Below are 25,515 nucleotides of genomic sequence, written 5' to 3' on the forward strand. Positions count from 1 at the left end.
GTGACAGGGAGACTTGGACTTTGGTGAGTGAGGTGAAGAGGGATGTGAGTCATAGGAGATTGTTTCTGGATCTCTTAGTGTGAGACTCTGAACTCTTTGCTGGTGGCGAGGTATGGGGACGGCCAGTCCTTCAACCCACCTGAACTAGTGGCCTGAGGGGACATGTTTATTAGGACAGAATATAGGTATGGGGGCCTCCTGTAGCAGCAGGGCTGAAGGCAGGGCACTGTCTATCATATGCTCTGGGGTGATCACTGTGGGGGCGTGGGTAAGTCACTACTTTTGCTGTGTGTGTATGTACTGCCTACATCTTTTAGTAAGTGTCTGCTTGTTAACAGCTGCTGCCTTGGGCATGAAATGCAAACCCCAGAGTAGTTTGAACTTCTAAACTGAATATAAAGTTTACAGTTCTACAGTGTTATCTTTTTGTAGGGCAAAAATGTGTAGCATTAATAAGTTGCTATAAAAAAATAGTGGATATTGTTAGTCTTATGATATTATAGAAATAATGTTTGCTCACCTTAAATCAGTTACCCATCAACTTCATTTGCCACCTCCTTGCTTATAACATTTTAAATATGTGCTGTACAGTACGGTATGTAACAAAAAGATTTCCTATTGGATGGAAGCATGATGCTTATTTTATTTTATTTTTTTTTGAAGATTTTATTTATTTATTTGACAGAGAGAGACACAGCGAGAGAGGGAACACAAGCAGGGGGAATGGGAGAGGGAGAAGCAGGCTTCCCGCGGAGCAGGGAGCCCGATGTGGGGCTCGATCCCAGGACCCTGGGATCATGACCTGAGCCGAAGGCAGACGCTTAAGGACTGAGCCACCCAGGCGCCCCGCATGATGCTTATTTTAGTAGGAGGAAAATAATATTCACTTGTCAAGTGACTCTAATGTATATATTTTTATCCAGGTCCGAGACTTATTTGCCCTTGCTCGCAAGAACGCCCCCTGCATTCTCTTCATTGACGAAATAGATGCTGTGGGAAGGAAAAGAGGAAGAGGCAACTTTGGGGGACAGAGTGAGCAGGAGAATACACTCAATCAGCTGCTTGTGGAAATGGATGGTGAATATTCAAGTCTTTTGTATTTTATTTTTTTTCTTGGTGTAGAACATTTAGTCCATGAAATACTCAAAGTTTAGGTCGGTGGGAAATAATTTTAATCAAAGGATTGTACATTTTTTTCCCACATATCTTACTTTGTATTAGTAAATGACATTGTGATCCACTTCACTAATGGATTGCAAAAATACTTGGAAGAAAATACTAAAATAACTCAAACACAAAAGGCAAGATGGGGTAAAATAAACTTTTTTTTTTTCAGAAATCTCTACTCCAGTGCCCACTGTACACAAGAAGAGAATCAAAACAAATAAATAACAAAGATCCCCCCACCCCCGATCACAGGTTTCCAAATAATTGGAGAAGGGGGAATAAAGGGGGTGAAAATGGTGGTATGAAAGGGAATGGATGTTAGCAGCACTGCTTCAATAACCAGTCTATTCTGAATGAAGTAATCCTCTCTTAGATGCAATAAATTCTGAACAAGGCTTAAACTTTAGGATATTCCTTGAACTGAAATTTAAAAATACCTTGACAGTGAAAGCCGCTCCTTCACTAAATTTAGTAAGAGCCTCTTTCCCCACGAACCACTGATGCGAACAGAAACCTGCTGTGGCATTAAAAACTGTTGCAGGATCTCTTCCATCCCTTCGTGAAAGCTTCAGAAACATCATGCTTAGTCTGCACTGAGACGGGAACAGATGGACCAGATTTGGGAGCTGCTTTGGCTAGAGGCACAGCAGAATCATCCTCTTTCTTTGGGGAGCAGCAGTGGCCCCTTTATCCTCCCGATGTACCCTCAACGCAGTGGGCATGAATCGAGTAATCTCTGCCTTGGGATTAGTGACCTATGGCTTGGCACTGATGGTTGTCATGGCTTTCTTCTCAGTGGGGGCTGCGCTTGTATCATCCGCCTTGGGTCGCTGAATCGTCAGTAGAGAACTTAACACCCCTTGGGGTCAGCAAGGGAGCTGGTGGGGAAAAGTAGGGCAGGTCCAGGTGGAGGCACCAAAGGTGGGCACTTCTGCCGGGACGAGGTGGAGGGATACCCGGAGGTGCAGGGGGAGGTAGCCTTGGTGAGGGTCCCCGAGGAGGAGGAGGGCCAGGAGGCCGGCCTGGAGGTGGACCTGGGGGAGGGCCAGGGGGTTGGTCTGGTGGTGGGCCTGGGGGAGGGCCTTCAGGCAGAAGTCAGGGTGAAGGTCCTCGCAGTCCCGGCATTCCAGGTGGTCTCAGGAAGGTAGGAGCCCCTGGAGGTGGTCCTGGTGTGGGAGGTGCTTGGATCTGAGAAAGAGGAACAGACTTGGGGGGCGGGGGGAGATGCTTGCTGCTGTGAAGAAGCAGTAGATGTGCCATCAGAAAGAGATTCCTCTTTCTGCCATTTTTGTGATTGCTTTTCTGCGTCAGAATCATCAGAATCCTCTTTGTCATCATCCTCTGAAAATTCTATTTCTCGTCCCTCCTCAGGGATTTCCTGACCTGCCATTCGAAGCATCATGGCTTGAAGAGGGGGGAGTCAGCTCCTTCATGTTCTTTTTCTTCCTTGATTTTCCAGCCGTATCTGTAAATCTTACACTCAGACCTGACTTTTTTTCTTCCTTATTGTCTCTCTTGTGATCATCATGGTGCACGAATTCACCCCCTTCACTCTCTGCATCTGATCTGTCAGTGTCACTGTCATCAGTATGGTCATCATGCTTATCTTGATGCAGTCATCTTCACTTGTGCTGGAAACATCATCATCAGGAACCCGTTGAGCATTCCGGGCTATATAACATCTCTTCATCCTGCCTACAAGGGGGAAGCTCTAGGGCAGAGCCCCCTTTACGGCATACATTTGCAAGACTTGAGGAGGTGGTAGACTGGGGGGGACAAGGAGGTTTTCTGCCAGGGGGCAAACGTGGCACACCATGTCCAAGAAGAGGAAGTATAGAAACTGCCTGTGTTGGAGGCCCATAGGCTGAGGTCTTTTTTAAGGATGAAGGGTGACTGGGACAGGAGAGGAGAAGTGGAATGTCCCAGATCTAGATGTTGGAAAGAGCCTGTGGCGTCCCTGGTGGGGAATACTCTCCGCTTCCACAGGCTGAGCATTCTGGACAGCGTCAGAATATTGGCTAAGTTGAGCCCTCTTCTACTCATACTCTGCTTCCAGCTTTCTCAATTCTTGGTAAATATCCGGATTCTTATTTTCGTAGAGTCGTAGAATAGTAAGTTCACAGGTCTCACGCAGCTTTTTACGCTTGTCTTTTAGCACTTTCGCATTTAACTGTGGTTGCTGCGCTGGGCTAAAACCCATTTTAGCCAGTTTCTCCATGTCCTGAATAATCTCTTTGGGATCCTTCATCTTCAAAACTGCAGCTCGTACCATCATGCAGTTCTTTGTTCTTTAACTCTCTCTTTGGGCTTGGTCTGCGGGGTTCATAAATTTTCCACTCTTGGTGGATGATGTAGATCTCCATCCCATGTTGACAACTTGTATGGTTTACTTGTTCATTAAAACAAAAAAACAACACTTCTACTGGGCCCCTGGGACTGCGAGAAGTGGGGAGGGGACGATTCTTGGCCTCTTCTACCTCGTAGGGGCGTTCACCTCTCTCTGCCATTCAGCCACCCAGCCACTGCCATCTTGAAGGTCTTTTCATATTTTAAACTACACTTTCTAATTGTTTTCCATATTCTAAAGTAAGAATCCTTATGCTGAGAGTATAAATTTTTAAAAAGCGTTCTCTAAAACAGCCCTTTTTCAAGGCTCTTCTGTACCAGTACAGAGAATAGCAAAATATTCTTACTTAGCAGCCTGCCATAACTTAATATTGGTGTTAAGGTGGTGTTTTTACCTGGTATTGAATAAGGGAAAAATTGGGGAAATGATCTACAAAAGAATTATAGTCTCATTCTTTTTTTCTTTTTTTTTTTAAGATTTTATCTATTTGAGAGAGAGAGAGCAGGGGGAGGGGCGGAGAAAATCTCAAGCAGACTCTGAGCTGAGCACAGAGCCCAACATGGAGCGCAATCTCACGACCCTGAGATCATGACCTGAGTGGAAACCAAGAGTCACATGCTTAACCGACTGAACCAGCCCAGCGCCCCTCTTTTTTTTTTTTTTTTTTTTAAGATTTATTTATTTTAGCACATGAGCACAAAGTTGGGGGAAGGACAGGGAGATGGAGAGAGAGAGACAGTCTCAAGCAGACTCCCTGCTGAGCAGGGAGCCCGACACGGGGCTTGATCTCACAACCCTGAATGACCTGAGCCGAAATCAAGAGTCAGACGCTTAACCAGCTGAGCCACCCAGGCGCCCCAAGTCTCATTCTTAAAACCATTTATCATTCTGAAGCATCAGGAAAACCCATACACAACCAAGTGTGAATTTGGCAGATTTTGAATACTCCTACTAAGAGAGTAGCAATCTTTCCACATTAGTCAGCTTTTTCTTTTATTAGGAAAGCCAGTTTGTAGCATATAAGAATGCTGCTTGCTGTAAGATACATGGATGCTGTTGTGTGCTCAGAGAGGGTAGTACAGTGCTGAGTATTGAACTGCTTTATGTGACTGAGCTGGGCATTGTACAGGCACTCCTTGGAGATACTGAGCCTTCCATTCCAGACCACCGCTGTAAAGTGAATATCATAATAAAGCGAGTTAAATGAATGTTTTGGTTTCCCAGGGCATATAAAAGTTATGTTTACACTATATTGTAGTCTAGTAAGTGCAGTATGTGTCTTTAAAAAATGTACATACTTTAATTAAACAATGCTTTATAGCTGAAAAATGCTGACGATCATCTGAACTTGCAGGGATTTGTAATCTTTTTGCTGGTGGAGGGTCTTGCCTCAGTGTTGACAGCTGCTGACTGATTAGGGTGGTGGCTCCTGAAGGCCAGGTGGCTGTGGCAATTTTTAAAAATTTGAGAGAAAAAGTACAAGTGGGGCAGGAGGAGAGGCAGAGGGAGAAGCAGACTCCCTGTGGAGCGGTGAGCCCCACACGGACTTGATCCCAGGACCCTGGGATCATGACCTGAGCTGAAGGCAGATGCTTAACCGACTGAGCCATCCAGGCGCCCCCTCCCTCCCCCCTTTTTTTAAAGATCTTATTTTTCAGTAATCTCTGCTCCCATCGTGGGGCTCGAACTCATAACCCCAGAATCAGGAGCTACATGCTCCACCAACTGAGCCAGCCAGGTGCCCTACTTTACTGTAATTTCAACAGTCTTCACAGCAACTTTCCCAGGAATAGATTCCATCTCAAGAAACCACTTTCTTTGCTCATCCATAAGCAGCTCCTCATCCATGAGGGTTTGATCATGAGATCACAGCCATTTAGTCACCTCTTCAGGCTCCACTTCTAATACTGGTTCTCTTGCTGTTCTACCACATCTGCAGTTACCACCTCCACTGAAGTCCTGATCCCCTCAGAGTCATCCATGAGGGTTGGAATCAACTTCTTCCAAACACCTGGCAATGTTGGTATTTTGACCTCTTCCCATGCATCACAAATGTTCTTCATGGGGAGTCCTTCCTACTATCTATGGCAGCTACAGCCCTGCAAAATTTATTTCTTAAAAAATAAGACTTAAAAGTCCAAATTACTCCTTGATGCATGCACTACAGAATGGCTGTTATGTTTGCAGGCACGAAACAACGTTAATCTCAGCGTCTTCATCAGAGCTCTTGGGTGGCCAGGGCATTGTCTGTGAGCAGTAATATTGGGAAGGAATATTTTTCTGAGCAGCTATCTCAACCCTGGGCTTAAAATATTCAGTAAACTATGTTGTAAAAAGATATGCTGTCATCAGGCTTTGTTTTTCCATTTCTAGAGAACAGGCAGAGAGATTTAGCATAATTCTTTAGAATTTTCAGAATGGTAAATGAGCACTGGCTTCAATTTAAAATCACCAGCTGCATTAGCAACGAACGAGAGAGTCAGCCTGTCCTTTGAAGCTTTGTAGGGAGGCATTGACTTCTCCTCTCTAGCTATGAAAGTCTTAGATGACATCTTCTTCCAATACAAGGCGGTTTTATCTACATCAGAAGGTGTTTAGTATAGCCACTCTAAACTATCTCAGCTAGACTTTCTGGATCACTTGCTGCAGCTTCTACATCAGCACTTGCTTCTCATCTTGCACTTTTATGTCAGCTTCTTTACATAAACCTCAGGAACCACCCTGTGGCAGCTTCCAACTTTGCTTCTGCAGCTTCCTCACCTCTCTCAGCCTTCACAGAATTGAAGAGACTTAGGGCCTCGCTCTGGATTAGGCTTTGGCTCAAGGGAACGTTGTTGCTGGTTTGATCTTCTATCCAGACCACTCAAACTTTCTCTGTATCAGTAGTAAGGCTGTTTTGCTTTTTATCATTATGTATCCACTGGAGTAGCATTTTAATTTTCTTCAGGAACTTTCTCCCTTTGCATTCACTCCTTGGCTAACTGCTTAGCACAAGAGGCCTAGCTTTCAGTCTACAGTCTTATCTCAGTTTCCAACGTGCTTTCCTTACTGAGCTTAATCATTTCTAGCTTTTGATTTAAAGTGAGAGACATGCGACTCTTCCTTTCACTTGAACACTTAGAGGGCCCTGTAGGGCTGTTAATTGGCCTAATGTCAGTATCGTGTCTCAGGGAATAGGGATGCCCAAGGAGAGGGAGAGAGACAGGGAACGCTTGGTCACTGGAGCAGTCAGAACACACATAGTATTTATCAATTAAGTTCACTTATATGGGTGCAGTTTGTGGTGCCCTAAAACGAACACTATAATAACATTAAAGATTACTGATCACAGGTCACCACAACAAATACAATAATGAAAATGGGGTTGCCTGGGTGGCTCAGTTGGTTAAATATCTGCCTTCAGCTCCTGGGTTCGAGCCCCAAGTCTGCTTCTCCCCCTCCCCCCCCCTCCACCGCCTATGCATGCTCTCTCTTACATTCTCTCTCTCAAATAAATAAATAAAATCTTTAAAAAAATAACAACTAAGGGGGTGCCTGGGTGGCTCAGTCACTTAAGCATGTGTCTTCAGCTCAGGTCATGATTTCAGGTCCTGGGTTCGAACCCCGCATAGGGCTCCCTGCTTAGCAGGGAGTCTGCCTCTCCCCCTGGCTTGTGCTCTCTCTCTCGCTCTCTTTCAAATAAATCTTTTAAATAATAATGATAATGAAAATGTTGAGGTATTGTAATTATAATGAAATAAAGTATTGTAATAATAATGAAAATGTTGAAGTATTGCACCAAAATGTGATAGAGACACAAAGTGAGCAAATGCTGTTGGAAAAATGGCACTGATAGGTTTGCTCAACATAGGGTTGCCACAAACCTTCAATTTGTAAAAAACACAGTTTGTATGAAGTTCAGTAAAGCAGAGAGCAGTAAAACGAGGTCTGCCTATATCCAGATTAAGAAGGTAGAGCTCTTCCCTCACTCTGTGCTGGTCAGTCCATGTAGAGCCATCTTTGTGGGGTCCCAGTACCAGAGCTCTTCTGGGGCCAGGGTCCTGAGGGGCGATGCTCTATATATAGCCAAGGCACTGACATTTGAGAAGTGGCGAGTAGCACCAAGCAAGCTGAGCCTGGCTAAGAGGTTGGAGGTGGAGTTTGATACTTGTCATCAAATATTCAGTGGGTTGTCCTGTGACCTAGGGAGGTTAGACACATTGTTTGCAAATTTAATCTCATTGGTTTTATTTTTATTTTTTTAAAGATTTTATTTATTTGTGAGAGAGAGCCAGCAAGCTTGAGCTGGAGGAGGGACAGAGGGAGAGAATCTCAAGCAGACTTTGCACTGAGCGCAGAGCCCAACCTGGGACTCCATCCCAGGACCCTGAGATCATGACCTGAGCTGAAATCAAGAGTCTGATGCTCAACCGACTGAGCCACCCAGGCTCCTCTAATCTCACTGGTTTTAGAACATTTTAAAAATGAAGGCACCTGGGTGGCTCAGTCAGTTAAGCGTCTGCCTTCGGCTCGGGTCGTGGTCCCGGGGTCCTGAGATCAAGCCCCACCCTGGGCTCCCTGCTCAGTGGGGAGTCTGCTTCTCCCTCTCCTTCCGTCCCTCCCCCCACTCACGCACTCTCACTCTTTCATGTGTGCTCTCTCTCTCAAATAAGTCTTTAAAAAAATTTTTTTAGGCATTTAAAAAATGGGCAACATATTTTCAACTTATAGTTACATAAATTAAAATCTCTGGTATTTGTGTTTAGAAAAATGATGCTTGGGCTCCTGGGTGGCTCAGTCGTTGAGCATCTGCCTTCGGCTCAGGTCATGATCTCAGGGTCCTGGGATCAAGTCCCGCATCGGGCTCCCTGATGAGCGGGAAGCCTGCTTCTCCCTCTCCCACTGCCCTGCTTGTGTTCCCTCTCTCGCTGTCTCTCTCTCTGTTTAAAAAAAAAAAAAAAAAAAAAAATCTTAAAAAAATGCTTTATTAAAGCTTTAAGTCTTGCATTTTTGTTATTGTCTCTTTAGGTTTTAACACAACAACAAACGTCGTCATTTTGGCAGGCACCAATCGACCAGATATTCTAGATCCAGCACTGATGCGGCCAGGGCGCTTTGATAGGCAAATCTTTATTGGTGAGATGATCTTCATTGGGTTCAGTCCAGTTCTTTTGAGGAGAGATGTAACTGTTTCACTGTGATTTTTTTTTTCCCCTCTTAAAAATAATTTCTCAAGGACCACCTGACATAAAAGGAAGAGCCTCTATTTTCAAAGTTCATCTCAGACCACTAAAACTGGACAGTGCCCTGGAAAAGGAGAAACTGGCAAGAAAACTTGCATCCTTGACTCCAGGGTTTTCAGGTGAGTGGAACAGAGCCTGCTCTCTCTGTTAGAAGTCCTTTAGGTCAGTGACATTTGCCAGGTACCAGTTTACTTTTACCTCTCACCTTGGGGCCTCTTCAGTGTATATTTTTACCTTTGTATTGTAGGAAATTTCACACATCTGCAGAAGTTAAGAAAATAGTATAATGAACCCCTCTGCATGCATCACCTAGCTTCAGGAACAATTACTAGTTCATGTTGAACCTTCGTATATACCCTACCCTTTTCCTCCTGCCTCTTGGTTATTTGTATGTGGGTTTTAGTTGTTTGTTTTTTTAAGGTTCATTTATTTGTTTGAGAGAGAGTGCACATAAGCCCTTGGTTGAGCGGGCAGGGGGCAGGCAGAGGGAAGAGAGAATCTCAGGCAGGCTCTTCAAAGAACACAGAACCTGCCATGGGGCTGGATCTCATTGCCCTGAGATCACGACCTGAGCTGAAATCAAGAGTTGGACACTCAACCAACTGAGCCACCCAGGTGCCTCTTGAAGTTTTTTTTAAACAACTCTATTGAGACAAAATTCAAATACCATAAAATTCATCTGTGAATTGTACAAGTGTACGATTCAGTGGTTTTCAGTATATTTACAGGGTTACACTGTAACTACTGTAGTCTAATTTTAGATCATTTTCATCACCCCAGAAGAATCCATTAAAAGCCATTCCCTCCACCCCTAGCCCTGGGCAACCCCTCACCTACTTTCTGTTTCTATAGGTTTTCCTATGCTGGACATTTCATATAAAAAGAATTATGTAACGTGATCTTTTCTGCCTGGTTTCTTTCACTTAACATAGTGGTTTCAGAGTTCACCCATGTTGCAGAATGTGTCATCACTTTATTCCTTTTTCTGGCTGGATAATGTTCCATTGTGTGGATAGACCACATCTTTATCCATCATTTGGGTTGTTTCCATCTTTTGGCTATTAGAGATAATGCTGCTATGAACGTCTGTGTATAGATTTTCGTGTGGACATACGTTTCATTTCTCTGGTTATATACCTAGGAGTAGTGCTACTGAATCACTTTTTGAAAAAGTGATTTTCCAAAGTGGCTGCGCCATTTTACTTTCTCTCCAGCAGTGTATGCGGGTTCCAGTTTTCCACATTCTTGCCAATGCTTGTCGTCGCCTGTCTTTGTGATTGTAGCCACCCTGGTGGTATCTCATGGTTTTGATTTTCATTTCTCTAATGACTAATGATGTTGAGCATCTCTGCATATGCTTATTCCAAGAGTTTTTAAATGTAAAATGTGAGCCTTTCTTAAAAAGGAATTCTATACATAAGTGTATGGTTAGAAGAAGATAGGCATCTTAAATGTCCCAGGGTCCTAACTTTACTTGTTTTTTATCTTTAAACTTTGGAATTTATAACATTTCAGTGTTTATTGAGTTACCATATACTTGATCTGAAAAGTGATTTTGAAGAGACTTATGGGGGTGCCTGGGTGGCTCAGTCGGTTAAGCATCTGCCTTCGGCTCAGGTCATGATCCTAGGGTCCTGGGATCCAGCCCCACGTCTGAGTCTCCCTGCTCAGTGGAGAGTCTGCTTTTCCCTCTTCAGCCTACCTCCGACTCCCGGTTGTGCTCTCTCTCTCTCTCTCTCTCAGATAAATAAATAACTAAATCTTAAAAAAAAAAAAAAAAGACTTATGGATCTAGAAACCATTTGGCAAGCTTCACATATTTAACTTTTGTTATTTAACCGAATGCACTGAGTTATTTTAATGCTTATGTTTTTCATTATATTTCAGCATGTTACCTAATATCCGCATTAGTCACTCTCCCAGCAGAGCTCATAGAACTAAGTTAATTAATGGTCTTTTTTTTTTTTTAAAGATTTTTTTTATTTATTTATTTGAGACAGAGAGAATGAGAGACAGAGAGCATGAGAGGGAGGAGGGTCAGAGGGAGAAGCAGACTCCCCGCCGAGCAGGGAGCCCGATGCGGGACTCGATCCCGGGACTCCAGGATCATGACCTGAGCCGAAGGTAGTCGCTTAACCAACTGAGCCACCCAGGTGTCCCTTAATGGTCATTTTTAAAGACTATCTTAGTTCACTGTTACATGAACCATATTGCCTATAAAGGTAGCTGCCCATAATTATCTTCTTACTACTAATAATATTTGCATCTTAGTTCAAAGGGCCAGGATTGTACCAGGTTGCTACTGAATGCTAGAACAGCTTAGTGTTAACATGAATCAAACTGAATTATATTATACTAAACCCTTATTCAGTCTACTGCTGGTTGAGAAACTGACTGTGGATATGGTCATCCATAATGTGTGACTAATCAGTTCGAGTATATTTGGTGGGTAAGCTGTTCTGTACATTGATTTTGTAGGAGCTGATGTTGCTAATGTCTGTAATGAAGCAGCCCTCATTGCTGCGAGACACCTTTCAGATTCCATAAATCAGAAACACTTCGAACAAGCTATTGAGCGAGTGATTGGTGGTAAGCAAACTGAATGTAACTCAAGTCAAAAGGCTGATAAAATGAGTTTGAGGCCATGGGTTTCTCTGTTTTGGCAAGATGTAGACACAAAGAGAAGTCTATCTACCCAGCCTGGGGTTGCCATGCACCTGCTGTGTTCCCTCAGTGCTGTGAGGGTGCCCCCCACCCCCCTCAGCCACAGTCTTGTGGAGATGGATGCTGTTGATTTGGGTGAGTCTGAGACAGACAGCATCCCACACCATGCCTCACTCACATGGGCAGCAAGCAGCAAGGTGTCTTGCCCTGAATTATACCAGTCCAGTGTTTTGAAAATGCTCACAACCTTCCTGTTTCCAAAAATTGTATTGAATGAATTAAATGTGCTCTCTGCTAGGTAGAGGTGATGGATAAACAGCTATAACACCTGGTTAGCCAGGAAATGCTCACCCCACAAGCAAGGATGGGGAAATACATAACATGTTTTCCAGGGAGCTTATAATTTAACACCCATAAAAAGATAACTAGAAATTCCAGAATTTGGGCATTCAAAGACGGGAAGGGCGCTGTGGTCAGGCAGGGCTCTACAGAAGAGGCGGGACTTAAACTGGGCTCAATTGAAAGAGGAGGTTGGTGTCAGAGTGGCAGGAGCAGAAGGTGCTTGGTAGCAGTGTTAACACCCTGTGTTTCAGGGAGGGAAAGTAAACCAGTCAGATTCAAGTTCCTTTGGGAAGTAAGGCAAAGCTGGAAATAATTGCTTAAGTCTAGATTTTAGAAAGCCTTGAATGTTAAGCTCAAGGGCTTTTTAAACTGTTGTCCTGTGGCCAGTATTGAACTAACGTGGGATTTTTCTTGAGTCATCGAGTAGCATGATAATCAGTGATATTTTAATAAAAGGAATCTGACACTGAAGAAGACGGAAGCATCAGAAGGCAGAGAACTTTGTAGTTATTAATGTGAGATAGTGGATTTTAGCTTAAGTAGTCCCCGTGGTAATAGGCAAAACAAAAATAAAACAAAATGGACAGCCTTACAGGCCTTGGGAAGAACAGGGTGTTTCAAGAAGCAGCTGGCTGGGCAGAATTTGAGACAGGGCGAGCTATCCACGTGGAACTCTGCAGCACCACCGTGCCACAGGCTGTGGTTCCTGTGGTGTGGAGGTGGGTGAGAGGGCTCCGGGGGCCGGGCCTACAGGGTAAACACCGCCTGCAGTGGTAGCAGAGGGGAGAAGAGTGAGCCAGCGGAGTCGCCACAGGCCCGCAAGGTGCATCAGCGAGTAAGACAAGGAATAGATGCCACTAAAGGGAACCCAGGAGGTTACCAGAGATGGAGGATAAGGGCAAAGACACGTTTATAAAGCACTCGTCAGCAGGATCAAGTGATGCTAGAGGCTAGTATAGCAATGTGTTTAACCTGGATTAGGTGCTACATCAATAACCCATGAATGAATGAACAGACTACTTATTCTAGAAATTTGTTACTGAAAGGAAAAAATCTAAGATGATAGAGTTGTAAGTGGGATTAAAGCAATTCACTGTAGAGGCAGGTGAAAGCTGCATATCTGTCTCTGCCTTTTAGGTGGGGCAACAGTCAGTGCTCAGTGTGAAAGACATCAGGGTGGCACATCCAGGAGGGGTCCTCGCTCTGAGGTACACAGACACTTACCTGCTCACAGCTCAGCTACTATAAACCAGCCATGAGCAGTTGGTCTGTAGTAAGCATACTGGGAAATGAAAACTTCCAGGGATCAAGCAGGGGGGAGGGGGGTCAGGATTCTTGTTTTCTCATATAAGCAAGAACTGCTCAACTCTTCTTAGTAACTCACCCGCTGTAAATCTCCACCCTTCCAGCTCTATTATTGTCTTGGGTTATGTCATTGGGAACATAGCACTCTTTTTTTTTTTTTTTAATCTTTCAGACTCATTAATATGTTACCATTTGAGAAATTCTCTCAGATGGGTTACCTTGAACACAACAATTTGTCACAGTGTGACGATTTGTATTAGTACAAACTATGTCGTCTGTTTCTGTGGTACAAAGGGGCAGAGGAGGTTTAGTGTCCACCTTGATCCAGGCCAGAGAAGACTCGTACTTGGACTAGGAGTCCCCCAGCTTGTAGTCAACACATGGGCCCAACACAGGGGCGTCTCTTGGGTTTATTTTCTCAGGTCTACCCTGCTGCTAGCTCTTGGAACCCCCTGGGCCAGTTGATTAGTGTGCCGGGTGCTGTAGCATTGGCCTCGCCAACTCGCTGGCGAGGTATTTTCGATCTTCACACAGCTCGGTTCTCCTCTCTCGTGTGCTTTCCATCAGGAACAGACAGCAGGCAGTTTCATGCATGTTTGTTTACCCAGTGCTTGAGAATTCCAGGTACCTGGATTAAAAAGGAGATCATTCCACACCTCTTTGTCTTTTCTGAATTTTATGTTTTAAACTGACCTAAGTGCTGAATTTTATTTTGTATTTCTCTTTCCCAAAACAAGATATATGGCTCAAAAGAGTGGGAGAGTTAGAGAGTTAGTGGACCTGGGGGTAATGAATGCATTTTGCAAGTAGCTGGGTATATTTTGGAGTTGGTCCTTTACTTTTAGTCTGACTGTGTTTGGGAATTTCCAAATTATAGGCAGCTTAGTCTCTAAGTCACCTTTTAGATAAGGCGTGTATAGATTGTATAACTGTCTTTTTATGTCGGTGCCACTGAGGCAGTGATTTTGACTTTAACTTGTTATTATTTTGTCAGGCTTAGAGAAAAAAACCCAGGTTCTGCATCCCGAGGAGAAAAAGACTGTGGCTTACCATGAAGCAGGTCATGCAGTTGCCGGGTGGTATCTGGAACATGCAGACCCACTTTTAAAGGTAAAGCAGTTTGTGTTGAACAGTAGGCAAGCCAACTGATCCTGTGAGCAATTACTTAAGGAGAAAATTGCATTCCCACAAAGGACAGGTACATAAAATTTGGTCAAGAAGTGTGGTAATGATGGTGGGATGAAGAGGTTATGCAAACCCTCCTGCAAAGAAGTTACAAAGTTTAGAAAGAAAACTGCTATTTAAAGGGACCGAACAGTGTCCAAAGCAGACCAAAGCTGGAGAATTTCCTTTTGAAAAGGAGTAGCTGCAATGGGTTAGAATTGGGAGCTCGTGGCTTCCTTGCCTGAAGGTTTTTTCCTGTGGCCACAGTGATGGAAAAGGCTGGTCTATCATATTGAGGTGGCAGAGGAAAGAATTCGGGATTTGAAGAATATTGGAAATTTAACAGGAAAATGCTGGAAGCAAGAAAGCTACAGAGGAATTGAGACCCAAGTCCAAGTAGAAACTCCTCGGCTCCGTGGCTGACCACTAAACTATGCCTGCACAGGAAGACCCCAGAGAGCCTGGCAAAAAAGAAAGAGATCAAAGGGAAATCTCCTGAAAGATGGGTGCATCAAGTGAGATTGGTAAATTTTTGCTTTTTCAACTGAGTGCAGTCCCCATACTGGTGCAGCACGAACAACAGGAAGCCGCAATCTGATTTGCAATGTCAGGGGACCACTGGAAATGGAGGGGGAGCCCCTGAAGCAAGGGAACCACAGAAAAGGTAACATAAAGTGTGCAGAAAACATCCCAGATAGGGGTGCCTGGCTGGCTCAGTCGGTAGAGGGTACCACTCTTGTTGATCTTGGGGTCATGAGTTCAGGCCCCGCGTTGGGGTAGAGTTTAGAAAATAAATAAATAAATAAAAAACCACCCTAGATAATCTACAGAGAAGCCACTAGAACCAGTAGGTGAAATTAGCAAGGTTACAGAATTCAGGATCCATATACAAAAATCAATTGTATTTCTGTAAATTAGCAATGAACAATTAGAAAATAAAATTTTAAAAATTCAATTTCATTTACAACAGCATCCAAAAACATGAAACATGTAAGGGTACGTTTATTGAAGTACTTGTAGGATCTGTATACTGAACGAAACAAGACCTAAATAAAAATAGAGATACAGGGACCCCTGGGTGGCTCAGTCGGTTAAGTGTCTGCTTTCGGCTCAGGTCATGATCCCAGGGTCCTGGGATCGAGTCCCGCATCGGGCTCCCTGCTCAGTGGCGAGTCTGCTTCTCCCTCTGCCCCTCACCCTGCTCTCGTGCTCTAACTCTCTGTCTCTCTCTCAAACAAATAAAATCTTTAAAAAAAAAAAAAAGAGATATACCGTGTCCCTGCAATGTTATGATCATCGTTCTCCCCAGATTCATGTATAATTTCAGTGCAATCTCTGTGGTAAACATAGCCGACTTGTTCTGTAGAAATTGATAAGCAGATCTAAAATTTATATCGAAATCAGGTCAACTAGAATAGCCAAAACAGTGAAGTTTGAAGGGGTTACACTGCCAATTTTAATACCTTGTATATAGCTAAGTAATGAAGACTAATATTGCAGAAGGGACTAAACAGATCAGTGGGATGGAATGGAGCCCAGAAATAGACCCTCACACATAACTGATTAATTGATTTTCAGCAGAGGTGCCAAAGTAATTCAAGGTGGGGAGGATTGTCTTACCAGCAGATGATTCTGGCAACTCAGTGTCATGGGGGAAAAAAGCCAACCTTAACTCTCAGATCATATGTAAAAAATTAATTTGAAATAGACTGTAAAAGCTAAAACACAATAAACTTTTAGAGGAAAACAGGTCAAAATCTTTGTAACCTTAGATAGGCAAAAATGTCTTAGTACGCAAAAAGGATGAACCACAGAAGAAAAAGTTGATAAATGGGATCTCATCAAAATTGAAAATGTTTTGTCTTTGAAAGACACTGTTAAGAAAATGAAAAGCAAGCCACATATTTTGAAAAATCTTTCAGTATATATATGACAAAGGACTTGAATCTAGAATACGTTAAAAAAAACTAAAACTCAAAAATAAGCAACCCAGTGAAATCATGGGCAAAAGATCTGAAGGTATACAAATGGACATTAAGCACATGAAGATACTCAATTTCATTAGTCATCAGAAAGTGCAAATTAAACTGCAATGAAATACCACCACATACCCACTGGAATGGTTGAAATTAAAAAGTCAGTCCTGAGTGTTGGTGAATGTCAGTCTAGCTGGAGCTTCCATCCGTTGATGATGGGAATGTGAAATGGTATAACCATTTTGAAGAACAGTTTGGTAGTTTCTTATAAAGGTAAACAAATGCTTCCGTACAACCAAACAATCTCACTCTTATATAATCACCCAAGAGAAATAAAAATATGTCCACACAAAGACTTTTACTGCTTGATTCATAATAGCAGTAAACTGGAGACAGTCCTGATGTCCCTCAAGAATGAAGTGGATGTTTGGTATGTTTATACAATGGAATGCTACCCAGCAGTAAAAATGAATGAACTATTAATACACATAGCAGTGTGGGCGAATCTCAGAAACAGTGAAAGAAACCAGACAAAATAAAGTACATACTGTATGATTCCATTTATATGCAGTTCCAGAAATTGTGACTAAGTCCCTATGGATTGGTCACATATCTCCAGCTGGGGCTGGAGTGAAGGGGTTGGGGGGACGGGTAGGTAAGACTGACCAGAAAGGGATACAAAAGAACTTTGCATGGGGCGCCTGGGTGGCTCAGTTGGTTAAGCGACTGCCTTCGGCTCAGGTCATGATCCCAGGGTCCTGGGATCGAGTCCCACATCGGGCTCCCGGCTCAGCAGGAAGCCTGCTTCTCCCTCTCCCACTCCCCCTGCTTGTGTTCCTGCTCTCGCTGTCTCTGTCTCTGTCAAATAAATAAATAAAATCTTTAAAAAAAAAAAAAAAAAGAACTTTGCAGGACGAAGAAAAGATTTTCTGTCTCTGTTGTGGTAGGAGGTTGTGTTTGTCAAAACTCATTGGACTTGTACACTTAACATGGTGTATTTACTGAATATAAACTATCCCTCAATAAAGTTGATTTTTTAAAAATTTAAGGAATTTACTCCATTGCAAAAAGCACTAGGAAAGAAAATGAAGGTTGCTGAGCATCTAGGTCTGCCTTCCCCTTCGTCCTGTAGAGGAGGATGTGGCTGGGACTCTGAAGTTGAATGGCAACTAGGCCATGTTTGAGCTGCCAGAAGGAGTCCTCACTCACCACCTGTCCTTTAGTCAAGATAAATAATTTCAAGTGTGTATCACAAAAAGACAAGAAATACTTCATAGAACTCTAAGGTGAAGTTATTCTAAGAGAAAATACTCCCTCTGAACAGTCAACTGCTAGATCTCATCTTGCCAAGGCTGACGGGTTGCCCAGCTGCTATGCTTATGTTTCGGCAGTGAGCTTATCTATGTATAGGTAAACCTCGTGGTCAACATTTGGTGGCAGGATACTCAACATGTTGTATGTTTTCTGCTTGCCAGGTCTCCATCATCCCACGGGGCAAAGGACTAGGTTATGCTCAGTATTTACCCAAAGAACAATACCTGTACACCAAAGAGCAGCTCTTGGATAGGATGTGCATGACCCTGGGTGGCCGGGTGTCGGAAGAAATCTTCTTCGGGAGGATTACAACCGGCGCTCAAGACGACTTGAGGAAAGTGACTCAGAGTGCCTATGCTCAAGTGAGTGTATGAAATGGAGGGTTTCTTCCTTGCTCTCTCACATCTGTACCAGAAATGGGCGTTTGTGGTTGGCCCTGAAGCAGCAGACTGGCTATTGTTGTGTTGTGTTTGACTGGCTTAGACTTTTCAGGCAAGAAGTAATTCCTAAAAGGAACTTTTTTTTTTTTTTGGTAGTATAATATTTAAAGTTTACAGATTTCAGGGCACCTGGGTGGCTCAGTCGGTTAAGCGTCTGCCTTCGGCTCAGGTCACGATCTCAGGGTCCTGGGATTGAGCCCCGCATCGAGCTCTCTGCTCAGCGGGAAGCCTGCTTCTCCCTCTCCCGCTCCCCCTGCTTGTGTTCCCTTTCTCGTTGTGTGTGTCTGTCAAATAAGTAAAATCTTTTAAGAAATAAAAAAAATAAAGTTTACAGATTTCTCCTGCTATCTGAAAGTCGAGCATTCCTGTGAAACAGTTTGGAAGCTGAAATGGCTCAAAGCAAAGAAGCACTTACTGTTAATTGATATGGGAAAATTTCTGAAAGTTCCCAGACCCCAAAACTGACGTCTGGTAGACTGCTTTACCTTGGGACACATCTTGTAATGGAGGCTGCAGTGCCGCTCACTGCCCCGGGGGGTGGGCTACCTCTGTACCAGCTTGCTGCAGAACACATGCGGAGTGCTCTTCTCACCTCTTTTCATAAAAAAAAGTCCTCTTTCAGTTTCTTTTCGGTTAGCGAAAGCATGTACTGCTGTAGGTCTTTCATAAAAGCAAAGTGACACAAGATGAAAGGCAGGGGATACCTATATTACTAAGAGTCTATAAAGTGGGGCGCCTGGGTGGCTCAGTTGGTTGGGCGACTGCCTTCGGCTCAGGTCATGATCCTGGAGTCCCGGGATCGAGTCCCGCATCGGGCTCCCTGCTCAGCAGGAAGTCTTCTCCCTCTGACCCTCCCCCCTCTCATGCTCTCTCTATCTCATTCTCTCTCTCAAATAAATAAATAAAATCTTTAAAAAAAAAAAAGAGTCTATAAAGTGGGTATGCAGAGTTTAAAGTTCTGTTAGAAGCCTCTGTGATCCCACAGTGCAACACTGCTTGTACTCTGGGCTGTCCCTAAGAGCATCCCTTCTTGGTCCCCTCCCTTCCTGACAGACCAGCCACTCTCCTGACTTGTTACTGTCATACCCACATTTTCCTTGTTTATCCCTGGTGCATACATCCCCAAACAATAGAGTTTTGCTGTCTCGGAACTTCATATAAATGACTTTCTCTGGAAACTCCTATAACCCGTATGTCAGCTCTTCTTCTGGTCTGTCACCTTTTTTATTTGTTTATTTTTATTTATTTTATTTTTAATATTTTATTTATTTGAGGGAGCGAGTGAGAGAGCACGAGTGGTGGGGGGGGCAGAGGGTGAGGGAGAAGCAGACTGGCCGCTGAGCAGGGAGCCTGATGTGGGGCTTGATCCCAGGACCCTGAGATCATGACCTGAGCCGGAGGCAGACGCTCAACGGACTGAGCCACCCAGGTGCCCCTTAAAAAAAAAAAAAAAAAAGTCTTTAAGAAAGACTTGAGGGGCAGACCCCGTGGCTTGAGGGAACAGGAAAATGCAAACTCCCTTCTAGGTTGGCACACTGCCCTTTCCAGGAAGAGCCTGGAGGGCATGGGTTTTATCCTCTTGGGTCTGTCAGATCCTTCTTGCTTCTCTGCTTCCCCTCGCGCAGGGAGAAGTATCTTGCGGGTCTCATAGATGTTGTCCATGGGCTTCTTGTCTTGTGTCCCTAATTGAGTATTGCTGCACTGTCTACATAGAACACCCTTGTCCATTCAGCCAACCCAAGGCTGCCATGTAGATTTTGCCAGGTTAAAGAGTGGTAGTACAATGAAATGTGTGGAGTTAATGCCATTATAAAGACTTACTGCCATTTTTTAAGTCAGCCTGTCAGCAAAACCGATGCCCACTACTAATCATGTATTCTTTTCCAGATTGTTCAGTTTGGCATGAATGAAAAGGTTGGGCAAATCTCCTTTGATCTCCCACGTCAGGGTGATATGGTTTTAGAGAAGCCTTACAGCGAAGCCACCGCAAGACTGATAGATGACGAAGTACGAATACTTATTAATGATGCTTATAAAAGGACAGTGGCTCTCCTCACAGAGAAGAAAGCTGATGTGGAGAAGGTAGGTGCTAGTCGTATGAATAATTCTCTACATGGTTTTGCCAAAAAAAAAGAAAGGTTAAAGTGATGGATTGACTGGGTTAGTTTATAGACTTGAGCATTTCCTGTAGCGGGCTAACTCATTCTGATTCTGTGTCTGCTCTGTCTCTGAGGGGTGGGAGTGCAGTAGTGAGCAACAGTAGGACACAGTCCTGGCTCTTGGGGCTGTTAGCAGTGTGAGTGCAGGATTCATGGAATCTGCAAATAACCACAAAATATGCAACTGAGGCCTCCCTCCCCGCTTCCGTGTGTTTTACCCGTACTCCTCAGTAAGGAGCACAGCGGACTGACAGGGATTTACCGTTGTCTTTCACCTCTGGCATAAACAGGTAGTGATGAAAGTGCAAATAAGAGCTAGCCCACATGAAATTGGCACATGAAAATTACCTTTGGCTTAATTATGAGCTTTGCAAATAAACATGCTCTGTGTTTTCTGTCCTACTTCATATGATAGCACCTACCAAAGGGAGGGTTTCCTTCTGAATTCGGTGGATTTCTTGCATCCATTAAACTCAATTATTCAGAATCCATGCAACCAAAATTAGAATTTTTTGTTCTTTGAACATTCCGCACTCCTAGAGCACAAATGAGAAAGCCTTTTAGGAGGGATTGACACGGATAAAAGAACATTCCAAGATGTGCTGTTCCATCAGTAAGGCAATCCAGAAGTATCTGTGATGTCTCTTCACGGAAGTGCCCAATGCAGGCGGAGAGAGCTGGCGCCCCACACACAGGAGCTCTGAGAAAGGAAGATCAGAGTGGTCAGCGAAGGCTTCGTATAGAAGATAGAACTTAGGTTTTATGTAGAAGGGTAGTCACGTTACAGTGAACAAGTTGGGGGGGGGAGCAGAGGGCGGTGTGGAGGCCTGGTGAGCAGGAGGTGTGTGGGGAGCAGGGCAGGGTTGAGCAGATAGTTGGGGGGAGGGAGCTGCAGTACCCAGGTTCTCAAAAGCTAGCTAGGAAGTTTAGAAACACAGTTTTAGAAATAAGAGTGACCTTCAAAATGATCTGATCCAGCCCTTTGTTTTATAGCAAGGAGTCCTTAAAGAGTGTTGAAATGAAGAAGCTCATCATTTGCGGGAGTGTGGCAGCCCAGGGAGTGGCAGAGACTGGCTCAGGGGCTGGTGCCGGTCGCTCAGTCGGACACAGTGCCGGGGCTAGCACTGGAAGTAGGGCAAAGGCAGATCTGAAACAAACTGAGATTTATTGGTTAAATGCACGGAGTGAACGAGAAGAAAGCCCTTGAGATGATGACTCCTGGTGGCAAACACAGAGGGTGGGGATCAGTCTTGAACCCAAGAGAACACGAGCAGTGGGCATTTGCGAATGAAATGTGGACAGCAAGTCCAGGCTGGAGATAGGATCTGTTGGTGGTCCCCCGCATAGCCAGATGTAGAAAAGAAGGACCTGAGCCATGGAGGACCGTGGAGGAGCTCACTCGAGACCCCTAGCTGCAGGAGGACAGTGTGCATTCATGGATTCAAGAGGAAGCTTCCACATGCACACCATAGATGCCAAACAGGTCCAGGGAGTTGGACCCAGTTATCTAGCCTTCTGAACGTACAGTGCATATACTGACAGTGGTAACAAAGACGTGTGTGGGAAAGGGAATGGATTCAGCGGAGTGAGGATCTGGAAACACTGCGGAGTCCTGAAGTACTGTTTGGCCCATTTGAGAAAATTAAATCTGTAAAGAGTAATGTTGAGCCAGCCAGGAGATGGGGAGCCATCAAGAGGAGAGGTGGCTGGAGACTTTCCTGCTAGGACTAGTGTCCTCCAAATTCTGGGCCTCAGTTGACTCCTCTGCTGGACAGGATAATACATCAGGGCTAAGCTTTAGGAGAATAAGAGTAACCGGCTAGCATCCACCTATCATCCACCCGGTGTACTGGGTACCGCTTAAGATGCATGAACTTCTCTAAAGCTCCCTGCAGCCTTAGGAGGTGGAAACACTATCATCCCATTTTACAAAAGAAGAAACTAGTACAGGGAGAGATTAAGTAACTTTGCTTAAGGTCATACAGTTGGTAAGCAGCAAGACCAGGATTTGGACCCCGTGTCCTGTCTGCAGAGCCCTTCCCGTTAACCTCCGACCAAGCCTGTGCTGTTGAATGTGGTTAGTCCCAAGTGAAGTGTGCTCTGAGCACACTGGGTTTTAAAGGCTTGCTATGAAAAAAGGAAGGTAAAATATCTCCGTAATTGTTTATATCATTACATGTTGGAACGATACTGTGTTTGGGGGCACCTGGGTGGTTCAGTCAGTTGAGTGTCCGACTCTTAATTTCAGCTCAGGTCATGATCGCAGGGTCATGAGATCGGGCCCCACGTTGAGCTCTGCACTCAGGCTCAGTCTGCTTGAGATTCTCTCTCTCCTCTCTCTCTCTCTCTGCCCCCCCCCCCACCTTCTCACTCTCTAAAATAAATAAATCTTTGTGAAAAATGATACTGCATTTGATATATTGGGTTAAATAAAACGTATTATTGCAATGTAAGTGGTTATGCACAATGTGTAAATAGACAAATTGAGAGTTAATGGTGGTCTAAGAAGACAACCTGGTTATGTTTTTAAGAATTTTTATCTCTTAGAAATAGAGACAAAAATATATATGGATAAAATATGACAGCTGGTATTTTCTTCAGGGTAATCTAGGGAGTAGATGAGGCAAAAATGGCTCTAAGTTGAGGACTGTCAGTAGTGGCTACATGGGGATTTGTTATCCATTTTCTGCTTTTGTGCATATTTGCAGTATTCCATAAACTGATAAAACAGAATAAAATTGACTTATTTTTTGGTATCTTTAAAAACAGGGTATCTAGTGTAAAAGTGCAGATAAGTCAAATTTCTAAGTAGGGAGTTACCTTAGAAACTAAATCTATTTTATGAGATCAGTTGATATTTTAACCTGCTTTGCTGTCTTTGTAATGGTCAGATGCTCTAATAGCCATTGTCCTGCTCCAACCTGACACCCTCACTCACCTCCATACACATAGTTGGTCAGCTTTCCCAGTGTCCTGTTAAGATGTGTACTGTCAAATTTGTGGTTCAAGCATAGAAATGACTAGAACTTCAAGATACATGTTTTCGTATAAACCTTCCTGGCTTCCTTTTGTATCTCTGCCCTTGTCTTTATTTTTTCAACTAACTTTTTAAAAATTTCTTGCTTACCTCTTTCTCCCCTTTCCCCCAGCTTGCCCTCCCAGCCACTTTTCTAAGTTTGTAATGTATCCTTCCAGAACTTCTTTGTGTACATGTAAGCACATAAAAAGATTTATATTCCTCTCCTTTTAAAGGCAAATGTAGCATACCATAAAGGGTGTGCATCTTGCTTTTCTCACTGAATATGTTTCTCCAAGATGTATATATAACAGATTCTTCATTACAGGTGCATAATTGTTCATTGTGTGAATGTATCCAAATGTATTTAGCCCCTCCCTTAACTGGTGGACATTTGTTTTTTCCAATATTTTATTTTACTCTAAAATCCTGGGATCTTGTCTATATCTTTTCAGTGGTCTTAAATCCTATTTTGGAATGGGGTTAGCTATAAATAAAAAAATCATTAGCTTTGCAAAGACTTTGCTAAGAAACTGTGTTTAATGGAAATTGTTCATATTTCAGGTTGCTCTTCTATTATTAGAAAAAGAAGTGTTAGATAAGAATGATATGGTTGAACTTTTGGGCCCCAGGCCATTTGTGGAAAAGTCTACCTATGAAGAATTTGTAGAAGGCACTGGCAGCTTGGATGAGGACACTTCGCTTCCAGAGGGCCTTAAGGACTGGAACAAAGAACGGGAGAAGGAGAAAGAGGAGCTCCGGGATGAGAAAATCACCAACCAGATCCGAGAAGGGAGACCATTTTAGCTTGTGCCTCTGTCAAGGTCGACTCTGGCTTTCTCAGAGGAATAAGGACACTGCAGGGTTGATCATAACCATCTGCTGACCTGGTTGAGATGGTGGGAAGAGGAGTCCTTAGTCCTAAGCCTCTGGAGTCAGCCTGGGTGGCAGGGTGACTTTCTGAAGGCCCAGGAGAATGTTTCCCGAGCCCGCCAGCCTCTCAGACAGCGGCCGGGAGCATGGAGAGGGCACCCAGCGCTGCTCCTCCACCATCTGTGGTGCCAGCTGATGTGTGGCGGGGACCGACCGACCATCCGTGGAGACTTGCTGGTGTGGAAGAGGTGTGTTGTTCTCGTCCCATCACCCACTCTTCATTCCTGCTTCCCTTCAGAGTTTCCCTCTGTGGATGAGCTGTGAAATTACATTGGAGTCCTGATAAGAATATTTTAATTTGGCTTAATACTTCAAAGATTGAATCCAGATCACATGTTGCTGTTTTAATGGAATGGTTTTCTACAGAGAGCTGTAACAGATCTACAGATATGAATGTATTATGTAAATACGGCTTCTTTACATCAAAAATAAAGTGTACGGTACTTTTTTCCTTCTGAACTCAACAAAGGGTCACTGTTTTATGCTTGGGGTATTTTATTTTTTTAGAGATTTTATTTATTTGACAGAGACACAGCAAGAGAGGGAACACAAGCATGGGGAGTGGGAGAGGGAGAAGCAGGCTCCTGGCTGAGCAGGGAGCCTGATGTGGGGCTCGATCTCAGGACCCTGGGATCATGACCTGAGCCGAAGGCAGACGCTTAACGACTGAGCCACTCAGGTGCCCCTTGGGGTATTTTCTTTTAGCAAACATAATGGGAAAGGAATTAAGTGTTCTAACTTTGGAGAGAGGAATCCTTTAAAACCTCACTCCTGCTGGTTCTTACCATCTCCCACAAGAGGCTTGCGAACTTCTGGAGTTGTACATTCTGGAATGATGAACTCTGGATATAAAGTACATTGATACAAAGTCAGTGCAAGAATCTGATGATGGCATCAGTTTACATCCTCACCAGGCTGGTCGTGACCAGACATTGGTCCTGGCATCTGGGTCTAGAAGTCATTGTGATCATAGGTCCGGCAGGCTGCCCCAAACCATCACATTGGATCTCAGTTATTTCAGCTTGCCTTGTGTGTTCTTGATGCAGTTAAGTATGTTGTAGAACAACCACTTCTCAGACTTCAGACATAGATTCAGATGGCATCCCTGGAACAGCACTGGACCGATGAGGAGGGAGGTGGTATGGGCAGGCTGCTCTGACCCTGGACCACTCCTCCAGGTGGCCCAGAGATGCCGAGCTCCAGCTCACCGGACCACAGAACCATCTGCGTGGATGCCAGTAACTCAGTATTCCCAGGAGCATGGGAGCCTTCCTCAGCTCATCCTGCAGTCTCTCAGCTGCTCTGCCCAGTGACCTGCAGATGTAACAGATTTACTGCCTCCCTTCCTCAGAGGATGTTTGTGGGAGGTGATTCAGTGAAGAATTGTTTGAAGGCTGTATGATTCACTTGGCCATCGGGATGTCTGTGCTGTTCCCCACACGATCTGTAGACAATAAGACTGTACT

General features: G+C 44.0%; 1 protein-coding gene and 1 pseudogene across 5 annotated transcripts in view; one reads left to right on the plus strand and one right to left on the minus strand.

Moving 5' to 3' along the window:
- AFG3L2 (AFG3 like matrix AAA peptidase subunit 2) overlaps positions 1–24,512 on the plus strand; it is a 44,774-nt gene extending 20,262 nt beyond the window's left edge. For 3 of the 5 annotated variants that reach the window (XM_044920897.1, XM_021683038.1, XM_044920898.1), the window contains 8 exons: positions 924–1,077; positions 8,522–8,629; positions 8,730–8,855; positions 11,215–11,325; positions 14,042–14,157; positions 17,663–17,863; positions 19,829–20,023; positions 23,681–24,512. In XM_044920897.1, the coding sequence (XP_044776832.1) occupies positions 924–1,077; positions 8,522–8,629; positions 8,730–8,855; positions 11,215–11,325; positions 14,042–14,157; positions 17,663–17,863; positions 19,829–20,023; positions 23,681–23,923 (1,254 nt within the window). In that variant the 3' untranslated portion in view covers positions 23,924–24,512. Of the gene's footprint in view, positions 1–923; positions 1,078–8,521; positions 8,630–8,729; positions 8,856–11,214; positions 11,326–14,041; positions 14,158–17,662; positions 17,864–19,828; positions 20,024–21,093; positions 22,010–23,680 lie in introns of those variants that run through there. The other 2 variants (XM_021683040.1, XM_021683039.1) reach the window with 2 other exon arrangements.
- On the minus strand, positions 1,693–3,535 carry LOC110574354 (annotated as a pseudogene).
- Positions 24,513–25,515: the final 1,003 nt, after the last annotated feature.

The sequence above is a fragment of the Neomonachus schauinslandi genome, chromosome 14 (genome assembly GCF_002201575.2).
Source record: "Neomonachus schauinslandi chromosome 14, ASM220157v2, whole genome shotgun sequence".
NCBI lineage: Eukaryota > Metazoa > Chordata > Mammalia > Carnivora > Phocidae > Neomonachus > Neomonachus schauinslandi.